Source organism: Marmota flaviventris, chromosome 10 (genome assembly GCF_047511675.1).
Source record: "Marmota flaviventris isolate mMarFla1 chromosome 10, mMarFla1.hap1, whole genome shotgun sequence".
Taxonomy (NCBI): domain Eukaryota; kingdom Metazoa; phylum Chordata; class Mammalia; order Rodentia; family Sciuridae; genus Marmota; species Marmota flaviventris.
The window spans coordinates 99,124,613-99,151,455 of NC_092507.1; the positions used below are offsets into that span (position 1 = coordinate 99,124,613).

At 41.6% G+C, this 26,843-nt stretch overlaps 1 protein-coding gene and 1 pseudogene across 4 annotated transcripts in view; both read right to left on the minus strand.

Moving 5' to 3' along the window:
• Window positions 1–7,900: 7,900 nt before the first annotated feature.
• Window positions 7,901–15,725, minus strand: LOC114105343 (plakophilin-4-like; annotated as a pseudogene).
• The window catches only part of Pde4dip (phosphodiesterase 4D interacting protein), a 217,112-nt gene continuing 205,372 nt past the window's right edge, over window positions 15,104–26,843 (minus strand). For 2 of the 4 annotated variants that reach the window (XM_071618119.1, XM_071618118.1), the window contains 8 exons: window positions 26,197–26,321; window positions 23,772–24,011; window positions 21,363–21,479; window positions 20,594–20,820; window positions 19,463–19,606; window positions 18,284–18,422; window positions 17,942–17,988; window positions 16,032–16,163 (listed from right to left, as the gene is read on the minus strand). In XM_071618119.1, coding sequence (XP_071474220.1) covers window positions 16,122–16,163; window positions 17,942–17,988; window positions 18,284–18,422; window positions 19,463–19,606; window positions 20,594–20,820; window positions 21,363–21,479; window positions 23,772–24,011; window positions 26,197–26,321 — 1,081 coding nt within the window. In that variant the 3' untranslated portion in view covers window positions 16,032–16,121. Of the gene's footprint in view, window positions 16,164–16,209; window positions 16,211–16,788; window positions 16,840–17,941; window positions 17,989–18,283; window positions 18,423–19,462; window positions 19,607–20,593; window positions 20,821–21,362; window positions 21,480–23,771; window positions 24,012–26,196; window positions 26,322–26,843 lie in introns of all 4 variants that reach the window. The other 2 variants (XM_071618121.1, XM_071618120.1) reach the window with 2 other exon arrangements.

A 26,843-nucleotide genomic window follows, 5' to 3' on the forward strand; every position in this document is an offset into this window, starting at 1 on the left:
TTTGTCTTTATTTTTATGTGGTGCCCCAGGGATCGAACCTAGTGCCTAGGCAAGTGTTTTACCTCTGAGCCACAACCCCAGCCCCAATAGTTACTTTTTTGAGGGACTTACTTTGGAGCACCCGAAAAGAAAGACTCTGCGGACTTGGAAAGTTGTGTAGGGAGGGGAGACCAACTGAAAGGAAGGGACCAGCAAGGAGCTAAGAGGGTAGTTTTCAGTTGCTGGGTTTGAGATACCACATTTGCCCACTCTGGAGCCTCTCTCATGTCGTTAGAATCCCTTATGAATCCACCCAAGAATGCTGTGCACCCAGAAAGCTTGGAGCTATTTGCTTTCTTTGTTTTCACTAACTTGCCTTTCATCCTGGAATTAGGGAAATCTCTTTTGTAAGATGGGTAGTAGCTAAATCAGGTATCTTGCTGGCTTCCTTAACCCCTTATGTTCCATTGTCCCATTTTTGGAACACCAAAAAACTTAAATTGAGCCACAAATAGAAAATGTATGTAACTTCCAAATAAATGTTTGTGTTTTTAGAGTTCTAGTATTCTGAGAAACATAATAAGGGAATAATCTCTCATATTTACAAATATTATTAATGATATCATTATTAATGATAATAAATTATATAATAAGCTCTAGATTGAACTTTGCAAACTATTTTAATGCACCTGCATCAATTCCATTGAAATATTGGCAGAATTGAAAACTTGGGGCTTAATGGTTAAGTTTGACTGGCAGTACACTCTCTCCCCTCCCCCACATTTTTTCCCCCTGCAGACAGGCTGCCTTCTGGGGCTAGAGAGGTTTAGATTGAGGGGAGAGGTTCAGGACTTGAGACCATCAAATCAAAGAATAGTTCTGGCTGAAGATTCAAGGACTGGACTCCTGTTCAGTAGACAGTACAAGTTTTATCAAAGTAATCAACAGATTTCTCTGTAGCAACCCAGGCATTTTTAATCTTATGCCCTCACTCCACCTCCCCTCCTTGTGAATTGTTTAGTCCATATTTAATTTTTATTTTTTAATGCTATTGCAAGTTCTTAGGTTCTGATTTTTATGTCTCACCAGCCATCTCCAATTGCCCTTGCTCTGGACAGACTGCACCTCCATCTGGTCCCTACCTGAAGCTTACAGTTATTTTCTCTCCTTCACCTAGGAAATATCCCTTCTCTTCTTTTTTTTTTTTAAGTTTTTTAAGTTTATATATGACAGCAGAATGCATTACAATTCTTACTACACATATAGAGCACAATTTTTTCATATCTCTGGTTGTATACAAAGTATATTCACACCAATTCATGTCTTCATACACGTACTTTGGATAATAATATCTATCACATTCCACCATCATTTATAACCCCATGCCCCCTCCCTTACCCTCCCAACCCTCTGCCCTATCTAGATTTCTTCTATTCCTCCCATGCTCCCCCTCCCTACCCCACTATGAATCAGCCTCCTTTTATCAGAGAAAACATTCTGCATTTGGTTTTTGGGGATTGACTAACTTAACTTAGCATTATCTTTTCTAACTCCATCCATTTACCTGCAAATGATTTTATTCTCTTTTATTGCTGGGTAATATTCCATTTTATATATATGCCACATTTTTTAATCCATTCATCTATTGAGGGGCATCTAGGTTGAAATAAAATCAAGAATAAATAAATGGGATGGAATCAAACTAAAAAAGTTTCTTCTCAGCAAAAGAAACAATCTGTGAGGTAAATAGAGAGCCTACATCTTGGGAGCAAATCTTTACCCCTCACACATCAGATGGAGCACTAATCTCTAGGGTATATAAAGAACTCAAAAAGCTAAGCACCAAAAAAACAAATAACCCAGTCAATAAATGGGCCAAAGATCTGAACAGACACTTCTCAGAAGATGATGTACAGTCAATCAACAAATACATGAAAAAAATGTTCATCATCACTAGCAATTAGAGAAATGCAAATCAAAACTACTCTAAGATTTCATCTCACTCCAGTCAGAATGGCAGCTATTATGAAGACAAACAACAATAGGTGTTGGTGAGGATGTGGGGAAAAAGGCACACTCATACACTGCTGGTGGGACTGCAAATTGGTGCAGCCAATATAGAAAGCAGTATGGAGATTTCTTGGAAAATTGGGAATGGAACCACCATTTGACCCAGCTGTCCCTCTTCTCGGTGGATACCCAAAGGACTTAAAAACAGCATACTACAGGGACACAGCCACATCAATGTTTATAGTAGCACAATTCACAATAGCTAAACTGGGGAACCATTCCCTTCTCTTCTCCTTTCCATCAAAACCGCTCTAGCTGGGACAAATCCCCAGCAGCCTCACCCCACCCTCCACCTCTCTTAGTAGAGGCAGATTCCCATTGTCCTGCAATTTCTCCCTCAGCCCCCTTACGTGCATTTCTAGCAACTTGCTTAAGTCACCAATTAATTTTGGCAGTTTTCTGGTGAACTCCTTAGTATTATCTACCTACACGGTCAGTAATTTGCAATTTAAGACAGCTCTACTTCTTCCTTTTAAATCTTCTGCCTACAGTTTTCTTGCCTTGTCTTTTCCCCAGTGTTTGTGGTTTCTATTCAGGCTTTCCCCATTACATATGAAATCAGTTGTAGGTTATAAGGACTTTTTTCTCAGGATGAGGTGCTTTCCTTCTATTCCTCATTGTTTAGAAATTAGAACATGACTGGGTGTTGATTTTTTTTAATTCAACATTTACTGTCTAAATCATTCGTTGAGTACTTCCTACACTGTCTTTATTTTTAAATATCCTTTATGTTGTTCTTACACATTAGACATCTTTTGTGGGCTGGTACTTTGTCTCATCAGTTCTCTTACAGCTGAGAACATACATTATAAATCTTACACCTCATCGTGGAGAAACACAGGACTCAAAATAGTTTGAACTGAAAGGTTGTGAGTGCCTCTGATGAAAGCCAACCTTGACAGTTTTTAAGAAATAATCTGCTGTCTCATCACTAATAAATATTCTATATGGAATGTAAGAAAGGAAAAATAAGCCATAATTTTCTTCACTACAATTATGCTTCTTTAATACTTTTTAAGTTGTAGATGGAAACAATATCTTTATTTTTCTATTTATTTTTATGTGGTGCTGAGGATCAAACCCAGGACCTCACGTGTGAGGGGTAAGCACTCTACCTCTGAGCTACAACCCCAGCCCTGCTTCTTTAATATTGATCCTAGGACTATACTGTTTGAAACAGACATTTCTTAAAATTATAACTTGACAAGGAACAAACTCTTTTGACAAAATATTTGATGATCATTCCTCCTAATGATAATTACTTCCATCTCAGTGCAAGGAGTGGTGGTCATGTTATGTGTGCTCTTAACTAACAATCTTCTGACTAGCTAGTTATCTAGTTAACCAGATGTCAAAAGACTACATGGTTCCTAGGCTCTTAGGCATATTCCAACAGCTTCCAAGGGTTTTCATAGAAAAAACAAACAAAAGGATGCTACAGCCATTGAAAGTGCTCAAAGTGTTTTGTCTTTCCCTCTGCAGGCAACAGGATTGCTTCTTACTTTCAGCAATTATTTTATTACTATTATTATTATTATTACTATTACTATTACTATTATTTAAGGCTTAAGAAATAAAAATTTATTTTCTCACCATTCTGGAAGCTGGAAGTCCAACATCAAGATGTCAGTAGGGTTAGTAGGTTAATTCTGAGGCCTCTTTCCTTGGCTTTCTTTCTTTCTTTCTTTTTTAACTTGTTGTTTTTAGATATACATGACAGTAGGGTATATTTTGACATATTATACATACATAGAGTGAAACCCATTCCAATCAGGATCCCATTCTTGTTGTTTTACATAATGAGGAGTTACACTGGTAGTGTATTCATATATGAGCCCAGAAAAGTTATGTCAGATTCATTCTTTCCTAACCCCATCCTGCCCTCCCTCTTTCCTTCATTTCCCTTTGTCAAATCCAATGAACTTCTATTCTTCCCCTCCCTACCATTCCTCATTATGGGTTAGCATCCACATATCAGAGAGAACATTTGGCCTTTTTTTTTTGCAGGGGGGAGGGGGGGTGGAATTGGCTTATTTCACTTAGCATGATATTCTCCAGTTCCTTCACTTTACTAGCAAATGCCATAATTTTTTCTTTATGGCTGAGTAATATTCCATTGTGTATACATTACCACATTTTCTTTATCCATTCATCTATTGAAGGACATCTAGGCTGGTTCCATAGCTTGGCTATTGTGAATTGAGATGCTATAAATATTGATGTGGCTTCATCATCGTAGTATGTTGATTCTAAGTCCTTTACATATAAGCCAAGGAGTGGGATAACTGGGTCAAATGGTGGTTCCATTTCAAGTTCTCCAAGGAATCTCCATACTACTTTCCATAGTGGTTGCCCTAATTTGCAGTCCCTCCAGCAATGTATGAGTAGACCTTTTTTCCACATCCTTACCAACATTTATTGTTACTTGCATTCTTGATAATTGCCATTGTGATGTTAAACCACGACACAAAGAAAAGACTACCGGCTCCAATTTTGAATCAAATTAAAGCAAGCTTGACTTTGTGTACACAGGACTGTCTCTCCCAAAACCCCAGGCTAGAGATCTGTACCCCAGCTCTCCAGGAACATGGTTTTATAGCACAAAAAGTTGCAAAGGGGAGTGTCTTAGGAACTTATATATAACAGGATTTTGACAAGCATAATACAAAGGCAAATAGCGGGTTAATGATCTACATGGCATGATATTTCAAGGTAGGGAGTAAATTCAGATCCCAGAGGATTTATGAGGCTCTGCTGAGGTTTCAGAGAGGATTGTTATCTGGTCAGGGTGAGCTAAGATTTATGAGGCGCCACTAAGGTTTTAGAGATGGAGAGAGTCAAGAAGAGCCAGTCATGGGTGAGTTCGGAGCACAGGCAGGAATTCCAAACAAGTTTAGAAATTGCAGTCAGAAATTAATTTTTCATGACTTTGTGATGAGATGGCTCCCAATCTTAAAATGAAATTAGGCTGGGTTTATCAGTAACTGGAGTGAGATGGAATCTGTGTAGTTTTAATTTGAATCTCTCTAATTGCTAGAGATGTTGAACATTTCTTCATATATTTTTTGACATTCATATTTTTTTCTTCTGTGACATTCCTGTTCAGTTCCTTTGTTCATTTAGTGATTGGAATATTTGGAGGTTTTGGTGTTAAGTTTTTTGAGTTCTTTTTATATCCTGAAGATTAATGCTGTATCTGAGGTGCAGGTGGTAAAGATTTTCTCCCATTCTGTAGGCTCTCTCTTGGCATTATTGTTTCCGTTGCTGTGAAGAAGCTTGATGCCATTCCTAAACTGACATGGTGTAGAGTTGGGCCTACTTTTTCTTCGAGGAATTGAACCCCTATATCAAATCCTGCACAAAACTCAACTCAAAGTAGATCAAGGACCTAGATATTAGACCAGAGATGCTATGACTACTGGAAGAAAAAGTAGGCCCAACTCTCCATCATGGGTGTTGAATTTTTTGAACTACCGTTTTTTCATTTATTAACATATTGATTAATTTTGTCAATGTAATTAACTGCACTGCTTAATTTTCTATTGATAAAATAGTTTAACACTCTTGAGACATCCTTTTGATCATGATGTATTAACTATTTTATAGTATTTTATCATGAAAAATGTTTATATTTATTCAAATAGTGTTGTTAAAATTTTTATCACATCTATCTTGTATGTATGTAAAGGATGTGGGAAATAAACTGGTTAAATTATAACTTTTAACTTCACATTCTGAACCCAACTCTTTTGAGTCACTTTTTACGTCACTGTCCCCACTGCCTGCATTTGCCCACAGAACAGAGTCCTAGGTGTCTTCAAGAGAACTGATTATTCCTCCTCTTGAAAGAAGGCTCCATCCCATCTTCTGTTGATGCTAGTGGGAAGCTTTAGACAAAACAATGTCTGATGCCTTCATCTTAGCCCAGCTCTGCCCATGAATCCCTCTCACCAGCCTCTTATTGCTTTGAATATTGTTTTCAGTGATTCCAAGAGTCTGGGCAATTTCCTCTGCCTTTGATTTCATTGCTTGGTGTGTGATAGGCAATCCCTTTGCACGTGCCTCACTGACAAAATATAGTTCAGTTTCATCTATTTGTGGGTATCTTCTAATGTTAGGTTATGTAAAATATTTTGTGGGTGCTTTGCAAGAAAATATGGAATTTCCAACAATGAGTATTTGCTTTTCTAATATCAAATTTCTGCCCTGCCTCTCTGTTTTCATGCTTTTCTGCATATACAATAACCTTGTGTTTCAATGTTAAGTCATAGCATAATTTTTCTGAAGGCATTTTAAAATGCCAATCAAAAACTGACATTTTTGGTATTAACAATACACAGGTCAATTAGAGGATGCCATTTATACGCTGTAATTCACACAGGCACAAGTTAGGATAATTCTGTGATTATCAACTGGTTAGAGTACTGAGATGCATTCCAATTTCAAACAAGCTAAAATGTGAAGAAAAAACTTATATTTTATGACTATTAAAATATGGGGGTTTTTTTCGAATTTAGAATGATCACCAGATTCACACCAGTGCCAACAAACAAGCAAACAAAGACTCAATGAGCCAAGGAATAAGTGTGCTAAGTAAAAAGTTAGTGAATCGAAATATTGTCTTTAAAATAAAATTAGCAGTGGTCCAATTGGTTTTAATTCCCTTTGTTATCTTATGGCTTACATTTAACTTTTTTGAACCATTAAATCCAAATACAAATATTCTTCAGTCATTTAATAAATTTCAAAGTCAAGTCACTAAAGACAGAGAGGTTCACAATTACATTCCACCATTCACTGATAAAGGACCATGTGTGGGGTCAATGACTTTTGTTATGGTTTAAATGTGGTGTCCCCCAAAACTCATGTGTGAGACAATGTGAGAAGGTTTGGAGGAGAAATGATTCAATTATATTCTTAACCTAATCATGAATTAATCCCTGACGGGATTAACTGGGTGGGGACTGGAAGTAAGTGGGGTGTAGCTAGAGGAAGTGGTTCATTGGAGGCACATCTATGATATATATATTATACCTGGAGAGTGAAATATCTCTCTGTTTCCTGATCATCCTGTGAGCTGCTTCCTGTACTGTGGTACTCTTCTACCATGATGTTCAGCCTTATCTTAATCCCTGAGGAATATAGCCTGCTGAAACTGTGAGCACTCAAATAAACTTTTCTTCCTAAAATTGTTCTGGCTAGATCTTCTAGTCACAGCAGCAAAAAAGCTAACTAAAACAACCTTCATCATCATGTGCTCTCCTTCGGGGAGGTGATCTTATCCTGTCTGCAGAGCATAAAGGGTCTGCTTCAGTTTAGGATCCAGAAAGGCTCATGACCTCCCTGCTGGGATACTGGGTTTCCCACTAGTCCCAGGAGAAACTTAAAACACAAAAGAGATGCCACACAAAACACCAACTGCACTATCAGCAGAAAGACCATGAACAATGTGGCCAGGAACAGCAGCAGGATTAGCTGATCTGGTGCCACCTTGGGGGAAGGCACAGGACACACAGGGACACAATCCTCCCAGCCGCCATGGTCCCGAGGTCCTCTGGGTCCCCAGGAATGCCAGGTAAGTGTCTCCCAGGGGTCACAGTGACTTCTCGCCCAGTTTTACAATGTTTTTACATGTACTTTCCCAATATCTTGTGGTGTTTATTTTATCTGTGTTCATTAGAAATGATAGTTTTTAGTTTGCTTACCTTAAAATGTCCTCGTGTGGACGGGGGTCTTATTAGCTCAGTGGTAGAATGCCAGCTGAAGAGGCCCTGGGTTTGATCACCAGCACTATAAAATTAGTAATAATTATGATGATGATGATGATGGCAATAAATATGAATAAAATAATTTAAATGTCCTTCTCAAGGTGGAAGCACAGACAAGGTGGAAGCTTCCTCCAGCAGCTTGGCTTGGAGCCTTTTCTGGGAGATTCTTTTCCTACCTAGTAAGTCATCCAACTCGTCAGTCCCAGCAGTCAAGCCTAAGGTGTGGGAGGCCAACCTTATGGGTGACTGAGTTACACTCCCCGGCTGGGTGCTGAGGCGCTCAGTCACAGAAATGGGTGTGTCTTGCTACAGCCCCATGGGTGAAGCTATGCTCACCTGTTCCTTTGTAATATAACCCCTTGCCCTATTTAGGATAGAATCTTCCATGGAAGTGCCTTGTGTGTGTTCCCTTCTCTTACTGTGCCCTTGGGTGTGGCCTACCCAGGTGTTAGTCAACCTGCTGACAGTGGACATCATGAAGATAGAGGAACCTGACCCCTTGCCTCATTTAAATAACTTCTCCTCAATAAAAGGGGTCAGCGCGTGCTCTCGCTCTCTCTCTTCCTGCAGACCCTTAAGGTCAGAGGAGCCATCACAGCGACCCCAAAGAAAAAGGTATTTGTGTCTCTTGTGTGGTTATTTCGTGCAGCCCAGTTAGCCCAGTTTAACTGGAGTGACCCCTGAGCCTTTTAGTCGTGAGAACAGAAACCCAGCACTAAGGGACCTTCAGTTCCAGCCAATAGGACAAGTTCCTCACGGTGCACAATTCTCCACCATCTTGCTGTTATAATCAGATGTGTTCACACCTACGGATCACTTAAAACCGTGAGTCAACCAGCTTCTCACAGGACTGTATTTTCTTCCTTGCTTCATTCCTTGCAGAGTTGAGGTTGCTCAGGCACCCTGTCATGTTATGCAGAACTAGTGAAGTCAGAAATTTAATTTTATAATCACCAACAAAAGAAGAGCATTCCACCCAGAACAGGAACAATCACAGTGTTTGTTCAGGTTGAGAGGGCATTTCAGATGATTGATGTCTTCTTTAAGGCATCACATGAAGATGAATAGCAAATAACTCCTGTAACAAGCTCCGTTACTCTGCATCAATAGTTTTTCTCACAGATGCAAGATGGCAGGTATCCCACCAACATTTTTCATGGCTATTTGATTTTCATCTGTGGACTTGCCAAAGACAAGGTTTCAGAGAGTACAAGTATCCTTCTGAACTTTCAAAACTCTATGGTCCAAAAAATCAAACAGACGCCTGATTTGCCCTAGCCTATATACTTCCAATTTCACTTTGTTGTTGCCAAAACCCAGGTGCTGAAGATAGGCTGCTGTGTTTGCTAGTATGGAGTGCAACTGGTGCTGCAGCATATGAATGATTTTGGGCAGCTTGGGATTGTGCCAGGCAAACTTCCTGGGGTCTTTCTGGATGCTGTCCCAGGGGAGGCCATCTATGAGCTGTGTGTGAACTGAGTGACATTCAAACCATTAGGCAGGGAAGACTGGTTTTGGGAACTCCCAAGCAGAACCTCCTGATGCGAAAATGCCCAATTCACGTTGGCACCTTGTTCTAGCTCACAGCTCAAGTTCAAGCACAGTCTCAGAGAGAGAGAGAGATGGGTGTAGCCTGCCAAACACCAATCAACCTGTTTACTGCAAGACCCCTGCTACACCAAGGAATAAGCACCAAAGCAAGACTCCTCCCACTGAAACTTTATCTCTGCCTTTGATGTACTCCCCCTTAAATAAAAAATCAGGGCCTTTTTCAGATGTTCAGTTCCAGTTCCTATCAGGACTGGAAGACCCACCAGACACTCCTCTATTTAAATCTAAACTTTGGCTTTGTCTTACTTCTTACTGATTATTTTAGACTTTTTATTTTCCCAGGAGGCTCACACCTCCTGAGCAGGAACCTGCTCTGTCTGGGTGCTGGTCACCCCATCACACTGTCTATTGATGGGGATCTTGTGGTGCCATCATCAGCCAGAGCTGCCTACTGAAGCCTGTTATAATTGAACTCTTGTACTTGATATTGTATTGGCCTGTAGAGCTGGGTGTAGGTAGCTGTTGTGTTTAGAGCATAATTATTTGTTTGGTATGGAAGGTCATTCTGTTGGCTAGAAGTCTTTTATAGATCCCAACACCTAAGCTGGTGTGATAGAGAGCCACCTGCCATCCTTGGAGCTCCACGGTTCTTTGGTTTGGCCTATGGTACACTGGACTATAATAGGTTCCTCCCTCATATATAGGAGACATAGCCGAAGACATACTCTAGCAAAAGCTATCTGTGCTGACAAAACAGGAACTCAATAAGTCATCAGGCTATCTGGGTGAGATGGAACCATCCTATTGTAAATATCTTACTGTTGCTGTCCAAATTGCTCCATGTTATGAACACTCCTTTTCAGTGAAGATGCCAGATGCTGTGGTACCGCGGTCAATTCTGAGCATTTGGGGGGGGGCGCCGCCGCCACCTGGCTTTGGGAAGGAGAAGCTATTGTGTCTGTGCATCTGTCAGGGTCACTGGGGACTCAAAAGGTGGTTTGGCATTGAGGGGCTATTCCCCTGGGATTGGAGGTCTTTCAAGAGGTGACTAAACCAATCTGCCACACAGCACTGGAAGTCCTGAGTACCCTCTAAAATCATGGTGTGATGTGTTGGAAATGTGGCCTCCAATTTGGGTGCATTAAATTTTGTTGTCATTGGATTCTCTCCAGCCAGCTACCAGAGGATTCCCTACTTCCTGTCTCTGTGGATAGTGAGTAGATGCTGCTATCGTTCCAAATAAACTTTATATATATATACATACACACACATATACATATATAAATATAATATAATATAAAACTATATATATATAGTTTTAGTTTTTGATGGCTCTTTATTTTATTCATTTATTTATATGCAGTCCTGAGAATCAAACCCAGTGCCTCACAAACGCAAGGCAAGTGCTCTACCACTGAGCCACAACCCCAGCCCCCAAATAAACTTTTGAGAACCAATCCATCAACAGCTTGTAACAGGGGTCCACTTCACCTTTTGAATATAGTTCTGAGGCTTATTTTTTAAAGGGACATTTTTTTCCCTTTTCCTTTTCTCCCCCTCACTCTCCCTAACCTGGAGGCCAGATTACCCTGAGTTATCTGTGTTCCACAGGAAGGAGATGTCTGTAAGAGGATCTCGGAAGTGACAAATAACAAGTGAATCCTAACACTCCATCAATGCCCCTGGACTCCCTGTCAGGGCACATTTGGAATATAGCCCTTAAGGAGCTCCTTTAAAATCCCCCTGTTCCTTCTGATGGACAGAATCACAGCCTCAGGGACAGGAGTCCCCTGTGTTTCTCCTTTGTCAGAAAAGCCATAAAACAACTTTTTCCTTTTTCTCAAAACTGTGTCCTCATTATTAATAGGCATTCATTGGCACTGGGGACAAGGACCAAGTTTTTAGTTACAAGCTGAGTTCCTTCTGGGCCTGAGAGTTCAAGCTCTGCCTCTTCTCCTCACCACCTCCTGCACATCTTGCCCCACCTCCATCCCTCTCTCCTCTCTGTCCTCCTGGCCTGCCTTGTTGTTCCACTCCTTGTTCCTCTTCTTGCTCCTCCTGCCCACATACCCTCTATCCCTCCCACATACACACTATACAGGCCAACACAGGAAGGGGTTGCTCTCATCTGCGATGAAGATGAAGGAATATTTTGTATCAGAAGAAAAATCAAAAACAATCACATTGTTTCTGGTCAAGCTCAGTTTATGAGGAGACCAAAGAAGATGGCTGCACCTTAAAGCTGAACTTCAACCACAACTATTCCATTTCCTGTTCCTCATGGCTAGAATCTGGCCCTCATCTTGAGGGACTTGAATACCCTAGGCCCTTTTCTAGCACCACCTCATGGCCATCATTGGGCACACAGAGATCCCCATGGTGCTAGGGGCTACAAGCAGCAGGAAATCCTGACCAAAGAAAACCATCCAACTGCCCCATTTAGAATGAGCCAAGTGTACTGAGCCAAAGTCAGCAGGCTCCCAGGTATACAGAATCTGCCTCTCCCTCCCTGCTTCCTTGTGTCCTCTTAGCCTCAGATGAGAGTTCTGCACCCAAAGCCAGCCTTTGAGAAAATAAGGGCCACATCTAAAATAATCTCAACACTTGTAAAATCCTAAGGCCATCACTGGAGCATTTCCAGAGCTCAATTTTAAATTTAGTATTTTTGCTATGTCAGGCTATGCCTTAAGGTAGTGTCTTAATTTTACTAACTTGATTTAGTGTTTTGTTTTAATTCCAACATTAGTCAGCACATGAATTAAGAGTATGTGGCAGGGGCTGGGGATATGGTTCGAGTGGTAACTGCGCTCGCCTGGCATGCACGGGGCGCTGGGTTAGATCCTCAGCATCACATAAAAATAAAATAAAGATGTGTGTCCACTGAAAACTGGGAAAAAAAAATAAAAGAGTATGTGGCAGCCAGAATAATGGCCTCCCCAAGAGATCCTCTTCCTAATCCTTGGATGTGAACACACTTCATTCATTATCTAGCAAGGGACTTGCAGATGGGCTTATGTTAAGGATTCTGAGATGGGGAGACCATGCTGAATGGCACAGGGTAATCCATAACATCCAAATAATCCCATGGGTCTTTAACATGGAAGAAGAGGCAAAGAAAGAGGTCAGGGTGATGGATCAAGCACTCTGCCTGCTTTGCTGGTTGTGAAGGTAGAGGAAGCAGCTACCAGCCAAAGATTGACCTATCAATTTTAGGCCTGTTGGGACCCTTGGTGGACTCCTAACCTACAGAACTCTAAAGAAATGAGTTTGGGGTGTTCTCAGCCACGATGTTTATGGGAATTGGTTACAGCAACAACAGAAAGTCAACACAAGTGCCTCTCTAATTCACTTCACCAGTGACGAGATCTGAAGGACGTGATGAACTCTGCACATTCTGAAGGCCTAGGTTGACAGGTCAAGAGATACTATTACGGGCTGGGGATGTGGCTCAAGCGGTAGCGCGCTCGCCTGGCATGCGTGCGGCCCGGGTTCGATCCTCAGCACCACATACAAACAAAGATGTTGTGTCCGCCGATAACTAAAAAATAAATATTAAAAAAAAAATTCTCTCTCTCTCTCTCTCTCTCTCTCTCTCTTTAAAAAAAAAAAAAAAAGAGATACTATTACATATTTTAAGTGGTACCTGTTCTGTTTTCCCTTCCAGCCCCCTTTATAGGACTTAAATTCTATTTCCCCTCACAGGATTTCATTTTTAACTGTTTCTAGGAAATAATTATAGAGTGATAGCTTAATTTTAATTCTAGAAGGCAAAAGAATACAAGGATTTTTCTGAAGGAATCTTTTAAGATTTTTATTTCAACATTTATGGAAGTATAAGAGGACAGATAAATGAGGATGGTGAGTTAATCTGTCTGCAGCCCCACCTGGCCTGAGTGGAGAGGATATGTCACATTCCTCAGCAAACTGACTCAGGGCTAAGAAGGTCTGGCAGTCAGTGTAGGTAATAAATGATGGGGGTGGAGAACATAAGGGCTGGTTATCAAAGAAAAGACAGATGGGTTGCTAACAGCTAACCTGGGAATCACACTTTCCAGCACAATGAGCTGCTATTGATTATCCCAAGTGCTCCAGCTCCTTCTTACCCTTAGGCATATGCACAAAGAAGGAAAAGGTGGTGGGGGGTTCTGGGGTCTATAAAACAGCAAGACACACCCACTCCTCCTGACACCCAGCTCTTTGCCCACTTCTGAAGCCAGAATTAGTGAGACAGTCAGTATAAACAGGTCAATCAAGTCAGGTCGGTTTAAGGAGGCCAATTTTGAGTGAGTCTGGCTAGTTGGAGACTGTCCCCTGAGGGATTGAAATGTTAATTCCTTCAGAGCCCTTCCTCCACCCAAGAACTATCCCTGCTCCAACCTGTTGCTAAGGTAACCAGTCCCAGGAATAGCTCCCTACAGGGAGCTATAAGGTTGTTAATTAATGTGGGCTGCACCATCCTGCCCTTCCCACTTCAACCTACCTGTTTCCCACCTTTTGGCCATCCCACTAAGCATTTCCTAGGTCTAGTCACTGCCTAGGCCTAGTCCCATAGTAGGAAGGAGAAAGATAAGGCGAAGAGGCAGGAGAACAAAGGAAGCCTAGGACATATAAAAAGGGCAGAACACCTCACTTCTGGGGATGCCAGGATACCAGCTCTGGCCCCCTCCTCCCTCCCAGGAGAAGTCTATGTTATCCCCTTTTAAATAAACCCTGCTTTATATGCATGCCTTGGCATGCTTCAAACTTCAACAGGTGAGGAAGCAGGACTTGTCACCGATAGATAACCAGCGGTACCAATTCTCTTCAGAGAAGTCTGCTGTCCCTGTCTCTTTGGTATATAAAATATGCTTTCTACACTTGCCTGGGTGTTTCTCGGGGTGTTTAATCCTAAACACCAGGGGAACAAAGACCCATTCCTGATCTCCAAGACTGGTATCAGAATGGCATAATTTTCAACTATGGTTCTTAAATAAATTTATTTAATGTTTTGACTCAATGATATAAAACAATGTGTGTTAAACTGTGGTCGGTAGCCCACCTGCATCAGAATCACCTGGGATGCTTATATTTAAATGCAACCCTAGGGTCCCACACCCACAAAAGTTCTTGGCATTTCATCCCAGGAAATTGCTCCCACAATCTTCACAACTGATTTGTGAAACAGACTGCATTTGAAATTAACAGCTCCAAAGCCTTTTAACTTCTGACTTTCCTTAAGCTGAAAATGGAGTCTGAGGGACTTCCCTGGCCCTGAGGGCACTGCCCAGAGGAACTGAGTCTGAGACATGTTTCTGATTAACACAGCCTAGCTAAATATACACATGGATATTTCCTGCCTTTTGTCCTACTGCACCCCATAGCTCTTATAAAAGCTTTCCATGTTCCTAAGTCACAAACGATGGAGAGTTGAGAAAGAAAATGTTCTCTATCTTGCTCAAATCCAACATTGTAAGAAACCTTTGTTTCCCTTGCCATCCTAACTCCTGAGTTTTAATGGAACACAACAAACAGCAAAATATGTCCTTCCCTGTGTAAACTGTAAGGCAAATCAAGTTTAAAGATCACTCCATCATATTATATATTGGAAATTTTTGTAAAATAGAGGAAAAATGAATTTTTAAACTTAGACTTTATGGATTAGACTATTATTTTTTCATGACAGTTTGTCTTTCCTATTCTGATATACTTGTTCTGGGAAATGGTGTAGAAATGCAAAACAAAACAAAGAAAAACTATTCACTTATACACATATTTCTTTAATAGCCACCAAAAAAAGATTGTTGTTTCCTCTCGTCCTCCCCATCCATGAGTTACGTTGGCCTTCAACATATTGCTACAGCAACATACATAAATCTCTATCATACATTTATACACACATACCCACATCCTAGGAGCACTCTGAAGACACAGACTAGGCTTCAGTACAACTAGGACCTTGCCCAGACCACTTAAAAACAAGCAGAGGGCTGCTATATGCAAGACTTTCCATAGGCTTGGTATGGCCATCAGTTCCCAATTCGCCTGAGGGAAGTTAGGATGACAAAGGGATAACATACCTAATGGGGGTAGGGACAGTACAGTTTGGAGAACATGTAAGAAATGAAGAAGATCATGCTAGGCTAAGCATGACAGGGCATCTAACAAGTCACCAATTCCCCACACAGAATCAAAGCTCTCAGAATTGGTGGTACAGCATGAAGTCCAGCCTGACTTGCCCCAGAGGAGCTACCTGGTTAGGTGTGGATCTGTGAGCAGTGCTCACTGAACCCCACTGACACTGTCCAGCAGGGCACTGCTGCTCAGTAGTGTGCTTCTATAACTGTGGAGGAGCTTCAGCATTGGGATCACATGTCCCATGTGTAGAAGGCAGCTATTTCCTTCGCGTTGACCATCTTGAGGACAGCTGTTGAGATGAGAACCATGCTCTGGCAGGTGCTATGCCACTGAGGCTGTTCAAAAGCAGTGTCACAAGTGCTACTACGCAATCTCACATGTGCTTTGCTTAATGCTGGGCCCAGGGGAATTTGGCTACTGTTATTCCATCACTGCCAGGAAGTCATTCTACCTTTCTGCCTACCCCACAAGGACACGTCTCTGACTGCATCTTCAGACCTCCAGCAGATTTAGAGGAATCAAGCCCAGATTCTCCTCAGCAGACAGGTAGTTGTGCAAAAGAGGGGCAGGCCCATTCTTCCTGATGCTTTAAGGACCTGTGGTGGCTTTGCTTCTTGTGTGGCTCCTGGAAGGCAAGGGTCACAAGGCTGGAGTGCACAGCAGGGGCCTTAGAGATTTCACCTGCAAGAAAACATAAAACAACCCTGTTCAGATGGAACTGTCAGACCCTGCTGACGACATCCAGAGGCTGGAATGAGGGCAAAGCGTGCAGGAAGCCAGAACAAGGCAGGAGGGGATTAAGAGGATGAGCTTCCAGGTCCCAGCTTAGAGGAAAAGCCTCCCTGTGCACCCAAATTCCTGCTGCCCCAGCCACTGCCCCACTATACTCTATGTGGTCAGATCCTACCATTTCCTCTGGATGAGCCAGTTCATGCTACAAGTTATGTGGTCTGAAGAAAAACAAAAAAGTGGGGAAGTTTGCCATCTTCTAGGAAAAGTAGTGCCAAGCATGAAACATGCACATGTAGAAAAAGCCTGTGGTAGGAAGGAGAAAACATGTTGGGGGAAGTTCCCCTGTTAAGTGTGTATCCCAGTTTTCTTGAGGAGAATTCAAAGGGGCAGGGATGAGACCATCTAGTCTACTCTTAACAGATGAGGGGGCAGCAGTTCACAAAGGCAAGGAGGACAGCCAAAGGCACACAGCCAGTTAGTGACAAGCCTGGAGTTACAGCCCAGGCATCAGGAAGTATAAAGGGAGGCCTGCACACTGGAGATAGCCAGTGGGATCTGGAGGCTACTGGGTTACCTTGGCTGGGACAGGATAAGGCTGTACAGAAGCAATCTTGTAAGTGTTGTGCTAAAGAGGCTCAAGAAAGAAAGGAATCATCAGAGAAGAACCAAAGGGAATTAAAAAACAAGAGCTGGTTAAACCATGGCCCACCCTTAATCACAGTGTGGGAGTCAACCCTTTTGGAATATAACTAAGGAAATATTTCTTTTTTTAAAATTATTTTATTTGTAGATGGACAAATAAATACCTTTATATTATTTATTTATATGTGGTGCTGAGGATCAAACTCAGTGCCTCATATGTGCTAGGCAAGTGTTCTACCACTGAGCTATAACCCCAGCCCCAATTTAGGAATATTTCTAGGAATATGTTCAACTTCTCTGGCGAAGTTTAATGTCTAAGTTTAAAAGTTTAGTTTCTGAGTTTTAAACCAATTAGTGCACATCAAGTTTTTCTTCAAAGTACTAAGTAATAAGCACTTAGCATTTAAGTAAATGTAGAGAATATCTAGCATATATATGTATGTATGTATATATATATATATATATATATATATATATATATATATATATATATATATAAAATCTCTTGCCTTAAGATTCAGTGTTTATTTATTATCAAATTTTATTTTATTTTAGATCAATGAGACCAAGTGGATTTTTTATCATGTTTTTTAAAGAAAAAATGTGTCAAAATCAAATTGCTGTTCTTAACATAATATTTTGCACTAAAGTCAATTTATAAGGTTGTGCCTTACTCTACTTTATCATAAAGTAGTTTAGGAAAGTCCAGAATGCCCAAATGGCCTAAAGACCCCTGTACAGATAACTAATTCTCAGAAAACCTGCAAATGTCTCTGTCCTCAAGAACCAACTGAACTACATTTCTCCTGGCTCCTTGTTTAACTGACATCAAGGAGGAAAAATTGAAGTGAAAAAAGAGAGATGATGACAAGAGAAAAACAAGGGCAGGGAAGGGAACTGAGTGGGAGAAGTGATAGGATGGAATTCTAACAGGAGGCTAACTAGGAACTAGGACCAGTCAAGTGGATCAGATATCTCTCCTCTGGAAGAAGAAAGAAGGTCAGGGTTACCTACAGACCTGATGATAGACAGTGGTGTGTTAGAGGCAGGTTCTTTGGCTCTGACAGGTGTAATCGTTTCCTTACCTCCAAATTAGTCCTTGCCTTCTTCAAAACATCATGTGTCCTGGTCACTGAAACAACAAAACAGCCCCACAAAGCAGGAATTACCAGCTGGGCCCTACTTGTTGGGCATGTGTGTTCTAAAGCATTTTCTTCTGACCCCTCAATCATGGCCTCTTGCTGACTCCTTCCTTCCCTCCCTCTGCACCCACAATTACTCATGGCACAGGAAGTTTGGGCCCAGTGCATCAGACTCTCCTCTCCCAACATTCCAGTGCCTCTGTGGACACTGTTCATCTGCAGCACAGTGGGGCATCTGTAAGATCACCCCTTTCCTCTGCTGCTCCACAGCTCAGGGGCACCTACACTGGTTGACGATGAACTGCTCCATGTTCTCCTTCTGCTGGTTGGCAGTCTTCAGACGCTCAGCTGTGCTCTGAAGGAGCTTCTCCTGTTTGGATACTTGGGCTCGCAGATCCAGTAGCTCCCTTTCCATTGATTCATCCTGGGGAAGAAGGATAGGCTCTCAGACAACAGTATGGAGACCAAAAGCATCCAGTGCTTTGTGGTTCCTACCAATTGGAAGCAGAACTCTATAATCTTCTCAACACTCTCTGGAGTATGTTCTCTCCATTACAGCCTCTTGATCCTCCAGTTCAGGACAGTTGAGGAAGAGGCCACAGGTAAGAATGTTGAAAACATGAAAGCCCCCAGACTAGCACAGGTCTACTGTCCTGTGGCCAAGGAGACCCTGACCCCAGACTAGCAGAAAACTCCCAGTTGTGAATAAGACCTCCAATTCAGTCCTTGTAAAAGTTCTATCTCATCCTTCCCCCATCCATACAAGATTTGGAATTTCAGAGATATGATGTATGGGACACAGGGCTGCCCTGAAGACAGTGTGTAAGTCTCTAAATATCTGTATAAATGTGAAGATGGTAAAGCACCTTCCCTGGAATTAGCAGTTAGCTCCCAAAAGATAACAGCAATATTTGTCTGGAACTCGAATATCTGGGAAGGGATCCAGATGCGGGACCACTCCAGGCTTAGCAATAAGAGCCAGCCTGAGATCACAGCAGATCCTGGGGTTGGGGGCTGGGGGCTGGGGGGGACCTTGGCACAGAGATGATAATTTAAAAAGATATTTTGGGATTCTAGGAGCATGACCATAAGAAGCTTCAGGCTCATGGTGATATCCTCTGATCTTTTGACCAAGGAGACCTGAGGGGGAGAGAAACTTCAAAAGGCCCCTGAATTTCAGTCCACTCAAACTTCAGTTATAGTTCCTCCATTTTTTTTTCTTTCTCCTCTTTGATTTCTGATCTTGGAGGCTGGAGTATAAGGAGGAGGTAAGGTAATCAGAGCTGCCATGAAAGCAGCTGCCATGGATCAGGGGTTTCCCTCCAGGATGCTCCCCTAAGGTGGTGTCCATACTAATTTCCCATGTGGTTCCTGACCCTCGGAAAGCTGTGGGACTAAGGAGACAGAACCATACCAGAAACAGAAGAGCAGTATTTGAAATGGAAGAAGACATTAGTCTCTTACTGCTTTGCCAGGCAGTGCAGGGCCTTGGGAACTTGGCAGGGCCGCTCGCCAGAACATGGTCAGGAGGGAGGCTGACTCTTCTAGGGTGTGTTGTAGGGCACTGATACTGCTGCGTAGCTCACGGACTCCTTTGTTGCCTGGTGCCTGTGGAAAGGGGGAAGGGAACCATGGAAAACATTCAAGCTGAGATATCTCAGGGCTCAAGATATCGCAGGCCTGTACAGGTCTTAAGCTTGCTTCCTTTTAAGTGAGGCACAAAACATGGGATGCTTGAACCTATAAAATCCTGGTTCATCCCTGTGAGGTCCCAGGACTGAAGTGCTGCTCCCTTTACCTGGAATGCCTCCTCCCACCTGGACACCCTATAAGTCTGTCAAAGCACATTCCCATGTCATGTCCTCTATAGACCTGTTACCTTCCTTTCCTGCAACAAAAGACCCTTCTTCTGCATTGGTCCATTCAAGGCACAAGAGGTGGCTTCTCACATCGTGCTCTTGGCACCTTAGTTTGCTTATCAACAGAGGTCTGTGTCTTGCCCTTGAGTCCAGGCTCTCTGGAGGCAGGGCTGTGTCTATTCATCCATGGGTCTCTGGTGGCTCGGCATAGTCACTGATCCTTGGTCTCTCTCAACAGTAAAGTACTCTGAGAAGCACTGCTTCCCAGCCTTTGCTCTGTCTCAACAAATACCATAGTGTCCCACTTCTTACCCTTTCCACACACAAGGTCCTTATGGACGCAAATCCCTCAGCATCTGTCCATCTGATTGATTTTAAGTGGGCCAGCATGGGCCACCATGAGTGTAACAGGTAATAACTAGCAGAGGGTGCTGAGTTCAACACAACATCACATGAATGTCAATACTTAACAAATGCACTACTGAGGATGGTGACAATGTTGCACAGACTTCTCTGGGGCTCTAAGGAAGATTATCTAGTTGGCCTTCTCTACAACAGAGTAGAACTTAGAATGAATCAAGAGAAAGGGAAGCAAGGGCTTGGCTAGAATAACTGGAAGATGATTTCTCTGTCATTGGGAGATGCAGGCCACAAAAATAAATAGTGGAGAAGGAAGTAGAACTAAGGACAAAGGACACAAAGAAAGGGTGAACCCAGGAGGTGCAGGTGTGACTACCTCTGAGCTCTGAGATTCAAGGCCCAGGAAGTTGCATGTGGGTCTCAGGAGAGACAGGATCTTTTGCACCAGCGGTTTTCCCTCCTCAATCTGCTCCCTGAGAGCAGTATAGTCATCGATGTGGCCTATGACATGGCGGCCATTTTTGTTGGCGAAGGAGCCATCTGTAGTATCACCCTCCAGCTTGGGAGAGTTCTTCATTCCTTGAGGAGCATCTGATTCCAGCTCTGTAAAAGAAAACCACGATAATATAGGATCTGTTGTTATTCATAATGATATCCTCAGTTCCAGCCAATGCAAAGAGACAGTGAAAGGATCAAGAAAGGCAGCCTTCAAAAATGCAGGATGGGTCAAGTCCAGACCTTCTGGTTTCTTTATTTTTATAATCTTTCTTACATCATTGCATAATAAACTTGCTAGAAGACAGATTTTATCTTTATTGAAAGTGGACTATTCAGGACAAATAGTATTATAAACATGAAAAATTTATGGATAGAAAAGGCACAGACAAGTAAATCAGCAGGACACAGCACATATATGAACGGAGAGATTACAGGGCAATGATGCAAACAGAACAACAGGACAACTGTGGGAAGAAGAAGAATGAAAAGAAAGGCAGCCACAGAAGATTCAATGAATAGGACTGAAGGTTTTCTGGCATGCAGAGAAAATTTTCTAAATTCAGATATTGTACTTACAGAGAACTAACAGTTATTTGCATTAATAATTTTCCGTCATGGTGTCTGAGCCACTTAGTTGCCATATTTACCATTTTTCCTGGTGACAATGGCAGTGTCTGAGCCAGGAGAAGAGGAAGAAGAGCTGGGAAGGACCAGAGCAGGAGAATTCATGCCAACATCACGAACTGGAGGGGAAGTAACTGAATCTAGGGAGTAAAGACAATCAAAATTTTCAGAACCCCTGGAACATTCTGCACCCCAAATCATGCACAGCCTAGTCTTTACCACCCAAGTCTAAGTTGACAGGACTCCCCTTTCACAACATTAGCATCCATATGCCACAATGAAAAGCAAAAGCCAACAATCAGTTCGCTTGGTATGTTTCCATTATTCAGGAAAAAAAAGTGTAACTTTCCATTTAAAAACTTGTTAGATATAATTTTTTTAAAAATATTTATTTTACTTATTTATATGTGGTGCTGAGAATTGAACCCAGTGCATCACACATGCTAGGCAAACACTCTGCCACTGAGCCATACCCCCAGCCCATTGTTAGATATCATTTTATAAACCCAATCCTGAGTAGAATTTTGTATGTGCTATTTTGTATAATGCATAGATGTATGCATACATATGTTAAAATGTTAATCAAAGGTAGTGGTACAACTCAGTGATGGACTGCTTGCATATTATGCACAAGGCCCTGGGTTTGTTGTTTTTTTAAATATTTTTTATTTGTTTATTTTTATGCAGTACTGAGAATTGAACCCAGTGCCTCACACTTGTGAGGCAAGTGCTCTAACACTGATCTACAGCTACAGCCTCCTTGGGTTTTTTTTTTTTTTTCTTTTCTTTTTTTGGTGCTGGGAATCAACCCCAGGGCCTTGTGCATGCAAGGCAAGCACTCTACCAACTGAGCTATATCCCCAGCCCTAAGACCCTGGGTTTGATTCCCTAGTACTGAAAAAAGAAAAAATAAAGTTGATAAAAAACGTGAAATATCAAAAAAAAAAGACAGGAAGGTACTGCTAGGGGAAATGTGGGTCAGAGTGAGGTTTCCAGCTCAGGTCTCTGGGGACTGGGAGGAAGAAGGGACTAAACCATGGGGCTGCATCTCAGCTGGTACAAGGAAAAACTCTAAGAGGGGAAACTTGGTTAGAGGCAAGAGGATGGGGCAGAAGTGGATGTCTGTCACCTAGAATGAACATGCCTGCCACCCAGTACTTTCCCATGACTCAAGACCATGTCCATCATGACAGCCCCATAAGGGTGAAACAGACATTCAATAAATGCTGAGAAGTTGATGCCAACTGAGTATGGTACTTAGCAGTCCATAGATATTTCTTACTTGATGGCCACAACAAGTCCATGTAATTGTCCCTTTCATTTGACAATTGAGGTCATAGTTTCATAAATGAGTATTCAGCAAAAAAGGAAAAAATAAGGATTAACTTGACTCAGTAACATCAGACAGGAGAGTTTGAAAGCTCAGCCTTATGGAAACCTGAGCATCAGTGATTCTTGATTAGAATAAAATTGGCGATATGGCCATGCAGGTGAGTGGAGAAAGTGGGTTAAATGATACATCAAAAGTAAAAACAGAAGAAGATGTAGAAGTTGAATGATGTGTGAAGAGCTTAGGTATAAGAGATCTGTTAACTTTCAATTAAAGTGAGGAAAGCAAAACTGAGACTAGATATTGAAGAGAGTAATACAGATCTGATGAACATGTGTATTTACATGCAGGCAAGAGGATGGGGCAGAAGTGGATGTCTGTCACCTGGAATTATCACGCTTGCCACCCAGTACTTTCCCATAGCCCTGGTTTTCTTAGGGATAGGAGTATCTTGCCACATGCTGAGTTCCCCCAGATGAAGGAAAGGGCCACTCTAGAGAGTGTGGCAAGGTCTGTGATACTGAGATAGAGTCTGGCAAGGTGAAAAAAGATACAAATTGGGAATCAAAATATCTGGTTCTAACCTGATTTTGTCCCTAAGTTCTATAAACCCTAGCTTGTCCATTAATATCTCAATGCCCAGTTTTCTCACGTACTTCAGAGGAAATTAAATATTTGAAAATGCTTGGTAAATTGTAAGGGACTACACAAATACAAGGAATAGATGTTAACTATGTTAACTGATAATTATTGAGCAATTCTTATTGTGCCAGACACTTGAAAATGATTTAATTCAATGCTCCAAATAACCATACATGGTATATATTTTATATTATTACCATCTGCAAGTTGAGGAAACCAAGGCTTCAACACTTCATTGTTTAAACACATTGCCCAAAGCAAACCACCTATAATGGTAAACGCAGAATCTGGAGACAGGTCTGACTCTAAATCCCATGCTCTCAGGACACCATATTAAAGCCTCTCCAATTTGAGAACTTGACCCTAAGGAACCTAAGAGAAGCAAGAGTACCCCTTCCACTGCACACATATTGGTATCGCCCCATTGGCTAAGGGCTTCTTGATTCTTTGTCCTTCCTACCTTGAAAGAGTGACTGCTTATTTCCAGGGTCAGGGTTGGTTGGGAAGTTCTGGCTCACAGTGGAGGGGCTGAGGCTGCCTTTGCCAGTACCACCATCTAACTGCTGCTCCAGCTGTAGCCGCAGACAATTGTTCACCTGAATGCTCTGTTCTAGTTGCCCTCTCAGAGCTCGTATCTCTGCCACCAGGTGGTTCAAGTCACTGTTCAAAGGAACTTGGTGACAGCCATCCAGGCTAAAAGCTAAAAGAAGAGAGAAGAGGGGTTTGGTTGCATTGGCCCATGTATTTACAAGCACTTGTGAGAATACTGTTCTGTGACATTCTTTTCTGCCAAGGACCTTACTGTAGTCTCGGACTTGGGCAGCAAATCTGTGGTAGAGATGTTAATCATTCCTGTGTAGCCCCTGGGACACACCAAGGTGACACATTTTCAGTTTGGAATTTTCCGAGGTTCAAAATTATCCCCATGTACTTAAAGGCATTTGATTGGCAGACAATAACAAATCTGTTATCTCACCTCCATATTAACCTTAGTTCTGCAGGCTGGAGAACAGGATCCTCCAAGGCAGGAGGTCAGCACTCAACTAGAGAAGGGTAGGGGCTGAGGGAGAAGATTTGATCACCTCTGCCCTCAGAAATCAAAGAGGGAGAGGAGGAATGCACCAGGACTTTTGGTAACATGTAAAAATGGGAGTCAAGTACTTTAGACAGGGGTCCTAACAAAGTGAATTTTTCAGCTTCTCTATGGTTTTCATTTCTACTTACCACACATATTTGTACATGCTATAATGAAAAGATCTCAGAAATATTTTACCTTAAAGCCAAATATATACATATATATGTATACTTTTTAAAAATTTTTTTAGTTGCAGATGGACACAATAACTTTATTTGTTTATTTTTATATGGTGCTGGGGATTGAAACCCGTGCTTAACGCATGCTAGGCAAGCACTCTACCACTAAGCCACAACCCAAGCCCAAAGCCAAATATATTTTAAAAGACTGAATTGGTTTTGATTTCTAGCAAGGCAAGAGGGTGCATATACCATGCAAGAGGGTGCCTTGAATTACTTGCACCAAATTGCATCTGGCCCACAGCTATTTACCCATCAAGTGATTATTTGAAGACTATAAATGTCCTCTTGTCATTCAGTTAAAGAGTATATGAAAAAGCTTTTAATTCAATTTTAATTCTTATTGGATTTTGGAATTAAAAATAAGGAATTTTGGAGTTGTAGTGGCAACAGCTTTGTAATAAATCCTAAAAGACCCATGAACTGGAGGAATGGAATGAAAGGGGAAGTGGTTTAGGATCAAGTGGCTTCAGAAACTAATCCAAAGTTTCTATCACACTCCTCCCTTTCTCTCCCTAGATCCAAATTCCCACTAAGTTTTGCTTATTGTCGGTATTTTTTTTATGAAACATGTGTCATGTGTTTTTTTTTTTTTCATGTATCCTTCTTTATCTTCCCAAGCACCTTATATTAAGCTCTCACTTTTTAAAGCTCCCCAAATTATTTGGCCATCCAAGAGGTTTTTTAGATTCTAATGTCTCTAAAATGTCCCACCAGACTTAACATCTTAAAATTCTGTTTTCATTACATACTTTCTTTCATTGAAAAAGAAAAAAGCATAGTTATTTCCATTGTATATAAACCTCTATGCTGAATTATGGGTTTTCTATGCACTGGTGTCTCTCATTCCATTAATCTGATTTCTTACTCCTCCAATCAAGCTATAGACAGGCTGATCTCTCCTCTGACCCAACATTCACATTGGCTTTGTACATTTGCTATTCTCTCAGCCTGGTAAGACCCCTATGCTTCAAGTTCTAGTTCATTTTCCCTTTTTAGTAAACTAGGAAACTAAATCCAGTTTTAAGAAAATTCAAATGTGCCTTCTTCATCTAAAGAAGACAAATAGGGAAATATACCAAAATTCTCAAATACTAGATTATTATTTCAGCAGGTGGCAAAAGTCCTCAATAAAAATGCTAATATTTAAAATCAGGCTTGAAATTTTAAGGTTTCAAAGGTATTTTTAAAAGCCAATTATATACATATATATGTATACTTTTAAAAATTTTTTTTAGTTGCAGATGGACACAATAACTTTTGTTTTATATCTCTTAATTTTCCCATAGTGAGTTGGGGGGTCAGGATTAAGGTAAAGTAGGATGGCTGCATGGGCTGTCATTATATATTATTTATAATATTTAAGACTTTCACAAATGATGATAGCACCAGAATAGTTCTTTGCATTAAAAACATGGTATAATCTCACATTGATTAATTTGTTTCTAACTACCTAAGTAGGTGAAGTTTGATTCTTGTGGCCTATTGTAAGGGCACCCAGACTGAATCTTGCCCATGCCACTAATGTCTCGTGCTTGGGCTTTAAGAGGAGAGGGAGAAGGAAAACATACCTTTTAGTCCTTTTTTAGAATTTCCATAAAGTGCCTCATAGATCTGTAGCTCTGACTGCAGGGACTGGAAGAGCTGCTGTTTCTCTTCACACTGCTGCTGCAGGAGGGCCAGCTTGTGTTGCAGTCTGCCAGGGAGAAGCAAGGGCCCACTGAGCTGGCAGGGCTGCTCAGCCATACTTGTGCAATACACTATGAGCCAACCTTTGCTTCCTAGAGTTTTAGCTCTAGACATCCCCTCAGGGATCAGGAAGACCATCTCCTTTACTTTACAGATGTAGAAGCAGAGCCTGGGACAGGTAAAGTAACTTGGTGTGAAGCAGCATTAGTTACCTAAGCTAGGACCAGGACAGACACACCAGCATAGTGTCTTCACTGGACCCCCAGTGCTCTTCATGCTGACAGGTAGTTGTGGAGCTTGTGCTTTGGATAAACATCACTCAAACTTGTGCTGCTGAGGCAGCTTCCAGGTAAAGGTGAAAGTAATGTCCTGTATCTAATTGACAGCATGGGAATGGTCTTTCTCCAGTCTCTGGTACATGCAAGTCTTATGTAACTCCACTTTGGAGTGCAAAAGGTATCCCTAGAGAGGCCCTCCTCTGCTCAAATTCACCCAGGAAGCAGGAATAGCAGATGGAAAACCAGGCTTC